Here is a 14,097-nt window from a genome sequence, read left to right on the forward strand (position 1 = left end):
TCCTCTAAGCATGAAAAATGAACAGTATTTCAGTTTCTAAGCAGATAACTTTTGCTAACTCATTGTTTCATTAAGTATTTACCCAGAATTTAATATTCTACAAATTAGGTCCCCGGAAAGCAATGTGTGGAAATTACAACATGTAGTTACATTTGACTTTCAAGTTATGGGAAAACCATACATGCCGCAGTACTACAAAACAAATTTATTAGTCATCTGATTATTTTAGACTATTTAAATCTGGACAGAGATCTCCAGATTACTACTAAATACCTGAAAATATTCTCCAATTGCATTTAATCTTTTTTTTTAATGCAGTTCTTTTAAATTCTATGTAATGTTGGTGGTATATTGAGTGGAGTTGTCAGAACCCTAAGTAGAGTCAAGACCAAATGGTCCCTCTGCAATTATAAGAACAAAGTATCAAAAAATAAGACTTTTCTACATAGAGTAATTTCTTAAATCATCTTTCCCCGCTTTATCTGAATGTTTCATTTTGGATGTTGTCCTAACCTTTCTTCCTACTTCCCCGCTATCCGCTTATCCCACCCCCCAAAAAATCCTTTTCCAAGTAGTGAATTCTTGAAATGCCATCAGAGTGGGTATTATATTTCAAGAAATGTTAAGAATCAACTTTGGTTACCATTAGGAAAACATCATTCAGTTCTGAGAGCATGGTAAGGATCATGCAAGACAGTGTGTTGAAATTACGTGTTTTACTTGGTTAGAACTATTTCTTCTCTGAACAGTGCATTGAACACTGGCATGCTTTCGAGAATGATCATTTGAGAAGTGTTGCATCATAAATCACATAGATTTCTCTACCTTGCTTTTGATTTTGAGGGAAAATGTGGGTTGCTTTCTCAATTGTGAATGTTTTCTTCAGATTTAAAATGATTGGATTATCTTGAATTTACCATCGGTTGGACAACCCAGTAAGTTTGAAATGCTTTGCGACTCTACCTTAACAAACTATAAAAAAGTGTAAAATATATGTCTGTAAAAATTTACTGGACATTTTTTTTCTATTTAATCCTGCCCATCAGATCTTTCCCTTCAGGAATATTACTAGAATTCTGCTTAAAGTACTTATCCAGCAATACTGAAAAGAATGGAATGTTCCATTCTCAAGGACTATGGGGGTGCTGAGAATGCTTACTGTCTAAAAGTCATTGAGGGCTATACAATCCTATTTTCTGCTCTGAAGAGTTTTCAACAGCATGAAACTTTGAAGCAAAATGCCTACATTTTTTCTTCACATTTGAAAAGTTTGGATAATCTCAAAAATTCGTTTTAAAAGATATGGTTACAGGTGCCTCTTGTCTGATAAGAGGATTTCTGCTTTATTTGTAATCTTGGCAAAGGACCTAGTTACCATCTGCTGTCCCTACATTTTTTTCTGGAAGTTTCACAGAGAAAACTCAGTAATACTAAAAAATATGATTGCCCAATTAAATGTATATTTAATAGCTCTTAACTGTCATCATGCCTTCTGCAAGAATCTAATCCAGTCTTCGAAACAGTACCTTATCAGGGTGGTATCTGACCTTTAGGAAACAATGAGTAGCAAGCATCCTAAGTTCATGCCAGAGACTGGGACCTACGATGCCATTGAGAGAATCCCCAGTGTCTGCTGGAGAGAAGTAGACTGAGAAGTAGAGGATCTGGGTTCTAGATCCAGCACACCTGCTAATATTTGAATAATCCAGGCAAGTCCCTTTACACCGCTTAAGATTGCAATTCCTCATCTGTGAAGTAAGGTGGTTGATCAACAAGTTATAGCTAAGCGATTGCTATAGTCTCTTCAACTTATCATCTTTTTGGTCTGAGAACATAAACCGTGGCTGTGACGTAAATACTCACAGTTAAACAGCTCTTCTAAACTTGGCTGTCTTTTTCAACCAAGTTTAGGCGATGAAGACTGGAAGTGCAAACAAATATAAATATCCCCTTATTATAAGGAAATGTGGTTAAAGAGTACTTAATAAGCGCCTTATCAAAGTAGAGATGGAATTAGTTATACCATTTCTCACTCTTCGCAGTATCTAGTGCCCAGACACCATAGCCATAGCATCGCTCAGCGTACTCAGGTTTTCAGTAGATCTGTCTTGTCCCAGGGCTTGGAGTCACAGGGAGCTGGCTTGGAATCTGGCTGGAGAGATGCTGAAGAACTCCCCTCCCGTGACAAGCTGTCAGGAGTGGCCTGTCCTGGAGTCGAGGCAGCAACTGCCATGGCCCACGTGTAAGATAATAAGGCCCCGTGTCAGGATAGTGGTGACTGACTGTAAGGGAATGTATAAAGCCGATAATTTATATGGATCGAACGTATAGGTCTTGGCAACTAATTGGACACGAAGGGAAAAGAGAGGGAGGGACGTATTTGGCACCAGGCTTCGTAGTGTAAGGACTCAGATCTGGGTGAATGGAAAAGCAGTGGAGATAAATGAAAAGACAGGAAAGGAAGAGAAGCAGATTTGGTAGGAAGCTTATTTATTTATTTATTTATTTTTGAGCTGTCTTTACTTTGAGGGCCAGTAGAGCAAGTAGTAGCTCAGAATCAAAGCCTCAGAGTGTCGGGGCTGAAGAGAAGTATTTTGGAGTCAGAGAAAGGGGATAGTTGAACGCATGAGCTAAGATCTAGTGGTGCCGTATTTATTGCTATTAAAAGTGTTCTCATAGCTGACATCGAGATCTTTATTGGCAGTAACAAAATAAGAGTAATAAGAAATTAAAATAAGAGTAATTACATTGATGTACTTTGCCTGTTATCTAATATATCATTCTCAACTGAAGCCTCTCATTTTTATAATACTCTTTGTATTATATGAGACAGCGGTCACTGAGATTCAACTTTAAGTTGCCAAATCATGCCACTGACAATCGCACTTAGAAATCTCCTCACCCGTGGGACTGTATTACTTTGCCATAGATCATAGGAAAAGTGAAAAATGTTGTGATAATGAAAGATGCGTTCCCTTAAGCTGTAAGAATGCTCTTTTTAAAAAAGCATTCCATCTGGATCTGCCATCGACTCATAACGGTGGCAATCCCCTTCCAAGCAGATTTCTCCCCAAAGTGTGCTCTCTTAAAATAAGAGGTTCTGAGGATGGGTTGGAACTTGAAGGAATCCAGTCGGTCCGTACAATGTGTGGATCATCTCTGAAACATCCCCACTGACTTAGTTATCCAGCCCCACCCCCTCTTTCTCTTCCAATTCAGATGAGGCCTTCTGCATCAGAAGCAGGTAACCTCTTCTAGAGAGTCTCTTCTCCCAGTTCTCCGCCGAGCCCTCGGCGTGGGCATGGGATGAGATTCGGTTACCTTAAAACATCTTTCTCGAATGAACAGGCAATAATGCAGTGCACTGTATTCACTCCCAAAAACTGTCCTCAGAAAACTAGCTGGTAAGCATATTTATAATTATACCCCAATACAAAGCACATTCCTGAGAGTAAGTGGTAAAGCAGCCCCCATTTTATAACCACATAATACAAACCACCACCACACAATATAAAATAACAGAATTTGTGAGATGCTTATTTTAGAACACTGTTTTTTTAACATATGCTTGATAAGTTGGTAAGAAAAAGAACAGCTTGTTTCTCGTGGTGACATTCTTTTCTTATACAAAGTGACCTCACAGGTACGAACACAGTCATCTTGACAAAGGCTGTCATGGAAGGAGAGGCAAGGCTCAGTCACATTTTGCTGATAAGAAAGAGACAAAAATGTTATGCCGGAGCATGTACCAATGCCTCCTGGCAAACTGGAGTTTCATGGTTGTCAGAGCCGTTATATTTACATATATTTAAATATATTTAAATATATTAAATATAAATATATATATAAATCTTATAAACCACTTTGCCTACAGGGGTGCAATATATATATATATAAAATATATATGTTATATATCATATATCATATATATATAACATATCATATATATGTTATTTTACTACACATTTGTATTTATTTGGTAAAGTGAATGTTGAGATACTTGATTATTATGTAAACAGCTGCCGTGTTTTAACCACCTGTGAGTTCCAGATCCTGTACTTGATGGTTTTGCAAATGTTATCTCATCTAGTCCTCATATTTGCCCTGTAAGGAAGGTGCCGATAGTCCCGTGTTTGTCACCTGCCATCACTTGACAAAGCTGTGGCGGGCCTGGGACTTCAGCCCATGTTGGGCTCCAAAGCCTGTGTCCTTCTCGGATTTCTTCACGTCCCCTCAACTACTGGGATTGGTACCTGGCGGCAGTCGTAGGTGCAGCTCCTCAGACCCACCTCAACTTTTCTTTCCCTTACTCTCTCCTCGCTCATTCTTTCTTCCTACTTGTTGAACAGCTACAAATGTTTCCCAAACATTTACTATTGAGGTTGCTTCTGGTTTTCTAGGACTTTCTCCCACTTCTCTTTCTTCCTCCTTCCTCTTCTCTCTCTTTCCTTAAACTCACCTTGTTGACGGTTTTTAAACATAAAAAGTTGCAGATTGTTTTTCCCTTAGAAGCAATAGGATGGCACATTTTATGTGAAGTACTCTAAGATTATTCTTCTCATCTACCATGTGCATATCCAGGAGAAGATTAACTTAGGCATGAGGATATGGCAAAGTCTATAATTTTGCAGTTAAATATCAAAATCCTTCTATGTAATTTACAACCACAACAGATACTTCACTGGCTAGTTTTTGTTTTCCAGAAAAGTCATCTTTATGGTGCTTCATAAAATCTGCTATCTGTATTACTTTTGCCGTGAGTATTAACGGTAATCTCCACTCCAAATTCTTGCTTTATGGGCCTTGGTACAGTGATTTTTCAACCCTGATTTCAAATTGGAATCACCTGGAGATCTTAAAAAAAAAAAAAAAAAAAAGGCCAGACTCCATCCTCGACCAAATGAAACAATCTCTAGGCGGTGGGGCCTGGAGATCTGTATTTGCAGAGGTTGTCCCAAGTAATTTGCACCCGAGACTGAGAACTACTATTGGACCCTTAATTAAGAATAACTATGACAGCCAAGCAATTGTGAAAAAACAGGGCCAGCTTCGTGGGGGTGAGGCAGACAAAACGGACCTGTGTGGGGTGTGATAAGAGATGAGACCCATCTTGGTTATCCACGGAGTGGTCTTGAACTTGTGGCACCGACTAGAGCCAACGAGAGCATCTGATAGAGAATCTTCTCAGCCAGAGAGTCTAAGCAAAGAGAGCGAGTGCGCACAGGGAGAAATGCCACTGAGTTTCCCAGACACCACCTTGGTAGGACTTGGCGGGACAGGGGGCTGGTGGGCGAGCTGCGACCCCAGGTGAGTGTGCTCCCCGCTGGGCCCCTCCGTGGGGGGCGAGGCAGGGACGGACAGAAGATGGGGGACCAGCCATACCCCAGATTTTTTCTCAAAGCTGCTTAATGATAAACAAGTGTTTCCATGTCTTACCAGATGATTGGGACTGTGCCCTAGAGTACGCTTTGTTTCTAGAAAACACGTAGTGGTTAGAAAACTGCCTAACAAGAAATAAACATTCTTTTATAGTTTCTACAATTCCTGACTAACTTCAAATTGACTACTGTTGATCAGTAAAACTACTATAAATAGCAGAGTTTTAACTCCATCTTAATGGCTTTCGGTGGTAGGTGGTTTGCTCATGAACTTACTGCTTTTACTTCTCTCCTAATGTGCTCTTCCTTGGGTGGTTATCTTCATTCCATCTCACTTATTATTATTCTTTTCTAGTCCATGAAGGATTTTCAAGCCTTGTCATAAACCAGGGAAATCTCCATGTAAAAGCGAAGTGGAAGTCTGGGCTTCCTGTCAGACTTAATTCTGCTTGTTAAGGGGGCTCCTTGGGAGAATTTGGGTTCTAGTGAGTCACTAGGCCAAATCCCAATAACCACAATTGCCAAAAGTAATTAGACTGAGGAAAGCCAGGCTCCTTGGGAGGAGGGTCATCACAGCACGCTTGAGCCATTGCTCCGTGGTCAGACCTAGTTACTTGTCCCTGAGGATTGGGAGTAATCCGGAGTTACAGAGAGCAGGAGAGCCACCAGAAAACAATGCTTTTCCACCAATTTTTTTTCTTCAATAGATTATTCACCCTAAACATGCAAGAGATAGAAGTATGCACAGTTGTCACCATCATCTTATAAACCACTTTGCCTGCGGGGGTGCGAATGCGCACAGTACTCCTGCTGTCTTCACTGCAGAGTCTCCTCCTCCCTTCCTCAGTAGATAAAAAGAACCTAAGGAATTTGGTCTAAGGCTTTGTAAAAGAGGTGTCTGATTAGTAGGGGAAGGGAAGAGATCCTTGCAAACATCCTAAATTCAATTTAAGTATGATATTACTGAAGTAACATTTGGAAATAAGAAAATTGTAGTGCATTTCCAGGACAAGGGATCTAAAACCTCCGGAGCGAGGACAGGGCCGAGGGTACACTCAGAATTTCTTGTACTGGAAAGAAAACTATTTAGAAATACGATGCTGGGATCCCTGGGTGGCGCAGCGGTTTGGCGCCTGCCTTTGACCCAGGGCGCGATCCTGGAGACCCGGGATCGAATCCCACGTCGGGCTCCCGGTGCATGGAGCCTGCTTCTCCCTCTGCCTGTGTCTCTGCCTCTCTCTCTCTCACTGTGTGCCTATCATAAATAAATTAAAAAAAAAAAATTAAAAAAAAAAATAGAAATACGATGCTATAGGGGCGCCCGGGTGGCTCAGTCAGGTAAGTGACTGCCTTCAGCTCCGGGCATGATCCCGGGGTCCTGGGATCGAGCCCTACTTTGGGCTCCCTGCTTGGTGAGGAGCCTGCTTCTCCCTCTGTTCTCTCTCTCTCTCTCTCTCTCTCTCTCAGATAAATAAAACCTTAAAAAGGAAATATGATGCTGTATCTAAAGAGAAGTTATCAATAAGTGGAGCTCTAATTTTAAACTTTGAGTATGTTAGATGTCAGAAGACTGTTAAGCCTTTTTATAGGAAAATATTCACAGAGCACAAATATATTTGTGCTTCATAATCTAAGGGAAAGTCCACCTTTGAAACTATTGGCATTGCCTCAAATATCCAGAAAGGATACACTGTCTGCCTCATGTGATGGATCTTTAATTGTACGAAGATACAGAGTTTCCCACTGTTCAGGGTCCTTAAATGTGGTAAGTTTCACATTCCTTTATAATTTAGAATAATTTTGGTATATTTCGATACCCCTATGACTTTGTACTAGTAGCTCCTTTTGTTCAAACATGTGGCTGGGTGGTATTGCTTATTTTAAATCCACAGAGAGGCAGACAGGCAGAGCCCTTTCCTGGCCATCCTCCTCTGGCAGTTGAGCCCAGGGTAACGTTTGGCCAATCGCCCTGACCTCCTGCGCTGTGCACACTGCAGAGTTACCATGACCTGCAGGCAACACGGTATTACCGAGTTAGTGGCACCGTATACCTGATTTTCTTTGGTCTTGAGTTTGATGATGAGCTAATCTAAGAATAGAAGAATTTAGTTTTGGAAACCTAGCAGCAAAACTATGACCTTTATTTCCTTGAGTCTCTATGTTTTGGTGGCATGTCCTTTCTGCCACAAAATAGAAAAGATACAGACAAATGCTGCTTGGCCACATTGAGCTGCTGAAGATTTGGTTTTTTGTAGACTTCAGTGTTGTTTTTCCAATTTATGACCAGTTTGTTGATCTAAGTCCTAAGGGGCCTTCACTGCTGTTTGGCAATAAGAAAAAAAGGCCACAGGTGGCATCCTTAGCCGCTCCTCCCTCCATTCCCCGCCCTCCTCACTTCATGCCATCCTCAAGCCAACTCTTAAGGTAACTTTTAGCCCTTTCCACAAAGAAGGGGCGATCTCTCTTTCCTATACCACATTTCCAAGACATCCGCCCAGCTTTCTAGTCCAGAGCTTGATGTAGACCTAAGCTTTTAACATAGATCAGTGGAATTCCCTCGGAACCCAGTTACCCCGGCAGGATGGTGGAGATGCATACTTGACCCCAGTATCCATAATCAATAGCATGTGCCTTTTCACCCAGCACTGAGCTTCCGGGACCCAGTCCTGATTCATGTGTGTTTTCAGACCTGTGAGCATTATGTCTCCATACCTCAAAGTTTAATTTCTTTTTTTTTTTTAAGATTTTATTTATTCATGAGAGACAGAGAGAGAGGCAGAGACACAGGCAAAGGGAGAAGCAGGCTCCATGCAGGGAGCCTGGTGTGGGACTCGATCTCGAGACCCCAGGGTCATGCCCTGGGCCGAAGGCAGGCACTAAACTGCTGAGCCATGCAGGGATCCCCCTCAAAGTTTAATTTCTAACAGAGTAAAGGAGACTTCCAGAAAAAAGGAGCTCCCAACCATTTCAGGCTACCACTGCCATTTTCAGCACCCATGTGGACATCTGACCAGCTTTCCAGAAATTCATTAAAAACTGTCTCTGAACTTAATATATTGCCCGTACTATAAATGGAGAGTTTATAATCCCAGAAAACTTTATTTGATAGTGTTTAACCAAACTATTTAATTAGCAGGTTGAGAGGCAAAAGGGCTACTTTTCTTTAGGTAAGAACACATTTCCAAAGAAAATTGCCAACATTTTCCAGTGCAGGATATTTTCTCTACCCTTCCTAGCCCCAAATCACTTCCTCAAATACTCTCCAAATTCTAAACCAATGCTAAGATGAGTCGAACAGTCTTAATTTTAGAATCTTCCAAAGAAAAAACAAACACACAGACAGCTGAGTTAATTTATAAAACACTGCTGCATTTATCTTGGCAGATTTCGGGTCTCTCCTGTTTAAGTCTTGCATGCTAACTCTCACTCAGCAATTCATGGAAGCAACAAGTCATTTCTATTAAGCACCTTGGGAGCCTCGCGCAGAGTAAGTCTGGTGTTTCTTCACACCTCTTGTACAAGTTTCTTTTCTCATACACAATTTATTTACCGGGTCTCTGAAACCTAAATAATTCCTTTAGTTTAAACCTGAAGCAAACGGAGAGTCATTTTTACAAGAGCAATAAATGAAAGTGGCTGTTGAGATACTTTACTTGAATTGGTCTACACACTGAAGTACCTTTTTGTTAATACAAACCCTTCAGACTCCAGCAAGCAGCTCCCTGAAATTCTAGGACTGCTTAAAATTATACGACCAGGGACCAGGAGTCTCCCCTCCCCCATGCCAGTTCCCTGCTCCTGGGAGTATGCCAGCAATTTTGCAGGATTCATTCTGACAACTGTTCTGGTGTAAATATTTAGAGAAATCCTTTCCATTAGAGATTAAACAAAGTGTAAGTAACTGTTCCTAAAGGATAGGTCTTATTAATGTTTGCAAGGGCAGGCCTTATGCTATCTGATGCACAGATTCCAATACACTGGAAAAGACTAAGGGTAAAAGAATCAAAAGAGGAATTACGTTCAACTGTACCTAAGGTGACCTGCAAAATATTATTTTAAATTATCGCCATAGAGACATGGTTCAATTTGCACAGAATGTAGGAGAAATGAGTTAATTTTAGTTGAAAATAATGAAGATTTGCTACTGGTGTTCCAGTGGTTTAAAAAAGATGGAGGAGGATGGCGATTACAGATCTCTTCATCAACATGTTCAAGAGCAGTTTTTACCTGTGTGTCCATGCTCCCTCCCAAATAAAGTAATATATCTGAGACCCTGCTTTACATAAGCTCCGGTTTCTATATTATTATTTAAAGACTATTAAAAGGGATAACGGCTGGGCTCTGGTGCTTACATCAAATATCACTTGTTAAGATAGCGTGATACCCTAGCCCCAAGGGGCCGAAGCGCCCCCATGTTCCACTTCTGCATCTTCTTATCTGCATGAGATTTTCAAATATTTATTATGTATGTACTAGGGGATGACACAGCTAAGTAATTTAAAGCATCAGAGGCTTCACTGACTGAATTTCAAATGAATTCTCCACTATTAACGATTAGTATACTTGACTAGAAAAGGTGTATATCCTTTAGTTATTGTTAGTTTCTGCCTTTGATGATTTAGGACCTACACTAAAATCTAAAAAGCTTTGAATTTTAATTCACTTTCTTTATTGGTGTCACTATCTCAGATTTCTTAGTGGTATATGCAGTTTGTTTTCTTTATAGGAGTAGGATTTTTTTTTTTTACATAAGGATTTTCCCCTTCTGTATAAAAGCACTGTAGAAAAAAAGATGCTGTGTAAATAATGCTATTAAAATATCTACAGTGGGATTTCACTTTTCCTTATTTTGCTTTGAATGTATAATGACAGTCCTTCACTGCTGAGTCTTCAGTTGAGTCCCACTTGAATCCCAAATTTGTCCACAATGTAGCAAAGAAAAATAAAATAAGTTTAAGGAAGAGGAAATGGAAATTTCATAAACTTTATTGTAGAAGAATAACATCTTTCTAATCGTCTTTTTTGGATCTATATCTTCTGGATTTTGGACTGCAGTTCAAGAAATCCCATGTTAGAGGGCAAGTGGGTTGATTTCTAATCGTATTCCGCCCTATAATCTAGATAAACCATTGTTTTAGTCTGCGATTGTGTTGCACCCCTTATAAAATGGGACTCGTAATCTTTGACTTATCTGAAAGCAAGAGACTGATCTCAGAGTCCCCCCAACAGGAAAATCAAAGAGCTCTTCCTTTTCCTTAGAGAGTTGTCAGTCACAACTTCAGGAATGTGGAGTTAGGGCTGCAGTTCAAAAGCACGAGTTTCTTTTTATACTTTCACGGAGTTTGTTAGACCATATGTTTTTTTTTTAAGCTAACAGGTGAAAAAAGAAATTCTATCGGAAGAAAAATATGAGGAAAAATTGAAATTAAACTTAGCCCTAACTAAAACAGCATAAATCCATTCATGTGGCAGTGATTTATTGAACATTTAGCACATGCTAAAATTACAAAAGTGAGCAAAGCACACATTAAACCTGCTTTTGTGGCATGTCCCGGTGGTTAAAGAAAGAACCTAGGAACCTAGAATTAAACATTTTCCGGCTAAAGGTAAATCAGAGCTGTTAGATACTCTTTCTAAGCTGCAGAACATTTCTTTTTAAGGTTTGTTTAAAGAGAATTGGAAATTAATGAGATAGTTTACAAACGAGCTAGCCAATGCACATTCAGATTTTTCTCTGGAAAACAAGGCTATCGAACAGCATGTGAGGACGAAGCAGGAAGGTGGAAGGAAGATCAACTGAAAACACTGGAATTTATTGGGCCTCCCAGTATTATCTTGTCTGAAAATTTATGACCAATGAATAAGAGTCATCGTTTAGCATGACGTCTTTGACAATCATAGGAAGTATGCTATGCGTACTGTAAACGTAGTTGGCATTGTTAGGTAAAGCTTGTAATGAAAGGACGTAGTTTGGCTGAGCAAATTTCCCTTTTCGGCACATTGACTAATTTCTATAGTTGAACTTTCACGCTAGTTCACTAACTGGAATTACTTTTACCAAACAAATATTAAAATGCCATGAGTTTAAAAATAGTGCATTTTTGTCCATCTCACGGAGGCATTCTTTTCAAACCTTTTATGGTAACCCCTTGACCACCCCATGCGACATACCATCCGATCGACTTAAAGCACCACGTTGGCAAACACATATCAATGTGTTATTTGGATTTCTTACGTAAGTCTCCTGATGAGCTTTCCTGACACCGGTTGACAGCTTTCATGATGTCGGGTGCCACGATGCAGAGCCTTGCAAAGGGCACGATGCAATTCTTTTCAGTATGTTGTTACTAACTTGTGAAAGCTTTTGAGTAAAGAAAGGCACATATACATTTTATGTATATCATCTCTTGTAAACCTCACAACAACCTCACGATGCATTTTATCTATTTTGTAAGTGAAGAAACTGAGGCTCAAAACCACGAAGCAACTGCCCGGAGTGACAGCCCGCAATGGTAGGGGAGAGAGTATACCCAGACCCTCTGACTTAGCGCACAGCTGTCCCGTCCCACTCTGCTTTTCATCAAGAAGAGAATGCTGGAGGAGGTGGCAGTGGGGGGAGGTTCTCTCCGCAGCCGAGACGGTCCTCCTCGTGGCCCCTTAGACCAGAAGTGAGGCCGAGAGAGAATGAGCTGAGCGACACAGGCGGTTCCTGGGCAAGAGCACCACGGAGAAGCCTTTCAGCTGTTTGGAGAGCAGGGGCCTGATAAGATCTGAACTATTGTTCCTAGAAGCTCGCTCTGACTGCCGCCTGGTAGCAGTAGTCCCGGGGAAGTGGAGTGATGGGGGCTCTCTTAGTTTAGGATGCAGAATCTGTGGGGAAGAGTGGTGGTGATGGGGGGGGGCGAGTGGGACTCTTAGATTCCTGGCTTTGGCACCTGGATGGGGCCCTTTACGGCGATAGACGGGATTAGAGCAAGAGCACGTGTGGATTAGGTATGCAACACCTTTTAGTAGCAGGAAGGTTTTGGGGAGTGGCCTATGCCAGCCTAATCTCCCCATATTACTTAAGAGGGGGAAAAAAATAAAAGAGTCCCGAGAAGTAGGTCAACTGCTTGAAGTCACTTGGTAGTGAACCCTCGAGTAGAAACAGCTCCTGTGGCCATTCTACAACACCAAAGGCCACCCAGCAGATAGGTGCCAAGGATGGCCTTCCAGAGAAGTCTTCTGTGGATCTTCTGGCAACGTGATTCTTATTTGTTTAGTTAAAGGTCATTTCAAAGAGAATTATCTGCTCGCTGGAGCAACACTTATTTCACAATCTCTTTATTTCCTTACTCCATGAGATCCAAATCTAAAAAGTTACTATAACCTGTTGCCCCAGTCTAACATGACTCATGATAGGGCACAATTTAAAACAACAAACCAGGGGCGCCTGGGTGGCTCAGCGGTGGAGTGTCTGCCCTCGGCTCAGGCCGTGACCCCGGGGTCCTGGGATCGAGTCCCACATTGGGCTCCCTGCAGGGAGCCTGCTTCTCCCTCTGCCTGTGTCTCTGCCTCTCTCTCTGGCTCTCTCGTGAATAAATAAATAAATAAAAGCTTTAAAAAAATACATTTGATGAGAAAACTGACAAGTGTACTTGATGAGAGTATGTGTAATTGGTTTGTTATTTTATTTTTTCATTTTTTTAGATTTTATTTATACTTCTAGTATAATTTCTTTGGGTTTGACAATAAAGGCATATAAATTAGGGGGAATCTCTATTATGGATTAGATTGTTCTTCCTGGCTGACAAGGTGAATTGGTGGATCATTAAGGTCTTTCCCTCTAAATACCCGTCTGTGAGCCCCATTCAGGGGGCAATAAGGGATGCTGAGTAAAAAAGACTGCTCAATAAGCCATTTTAAAGACTGAACAAAACTACTTTCAAATCTAAGAATAAAATTCTAAGCCCATGGCTCCCCTAATAGTCTTTATAAACTAAAAGAAACTAAAAATAGTGATTCGTAGTGCTAGGCCGTCGTCCCTCCTCATCTGCAGGGGACACATTCCAAGGACCCCCGAGAAGATGCCTGAATCCGGAGATAGCACCAAACCCTATATACACTGTTTCTTTTCTACACATACACACTTATGATAAAGTTCAGTTTATGCATCAGGCACAGTAAGAAGTTAATAATCACTAATAATAAAGTAGAACCTTTATAACGACGTACTGTAATAAAAGGTATGTAAATGTGCTCGCTCGCTCACTCAGAATGTCTCACTGTACCACACTCCCCTTCTTGTGACGATGTGAGATGACAAAATGCCACGTGATGAGATGAAATGAGGCAAGTGACATAAGCATTAGGGTACTATTGACCTTGGACACTGTCAGAGGAAGGGCCATCTGCTCCCCAAGCCTGGTTTCCGCAGGTAACCGAAACAGTGGAAAGCAAAACCGCGGATAAGGCGGTGGGGGAGGCCAGGGAGGGGGGGTACCATCACCATAATGTCCTGTGAATGATTATGAGAAAAGACCTTTCCCATTTTGCTGTTTCACTGTCTATAATTAGTATTTTTGTTAGATACAGAGGTAATGAATCAGAACTCTGGAATCAGCTCCCTAATAAATATTGATGAGTGCACCTTCTGGGGAGCCAGGGTCCAAAGCTCTTGGGGGTCTGATGCAAGGTGAGCCGTGTTAGGTCTCTCTTTGGCTCTGGAGTCTCCACGTAG

At 41.1% G+C, this 14,097-nt stretch overlaps 1 protein-coding gene across 3 annotated transcripts in view; it reads left to right on the plus strand.

Moving 5' to 3' along the window:
- Positions 1-14,097, plus strand: part of RSPO3 (R-spondin 3) — an 84,020-nt gene that overhangs the window by 4,497 nt on the left and 65,426 nt on the right. The window contains exon 1 of one of the 3 annotated variants that reach the window (XM_035707267.2): positions 2,129-2,242. The exons of the other annotated variants lie outside the window; for them this stretch is intronic. Within the exon in view, the coding sequence (XP_035563160.1) occupies positions 2,161-2,242 (82 nt within the window). The 5' untranslated portion in view covers positions 2,129-2,160. Of the gene's footprint in view, positions 1-2,128; positions 2,243-14,097 lie in introns of those variants that run through there. 3 annotated transcript variants of the gene reach the window in all.

The sequence above is a fragment of the Canis lupus genome, chromosome 1, assembly GCF_003254725.2.
Source record: "Canis lupus dingo isolate Sandy chromosome 1, ASM325472v2, whole genome shotgun sequence".
NCBI lineage: Eukaryota > Metazoa > Chordata > Mammalia > Carnivora > Canidae > Canis > Canis lupus.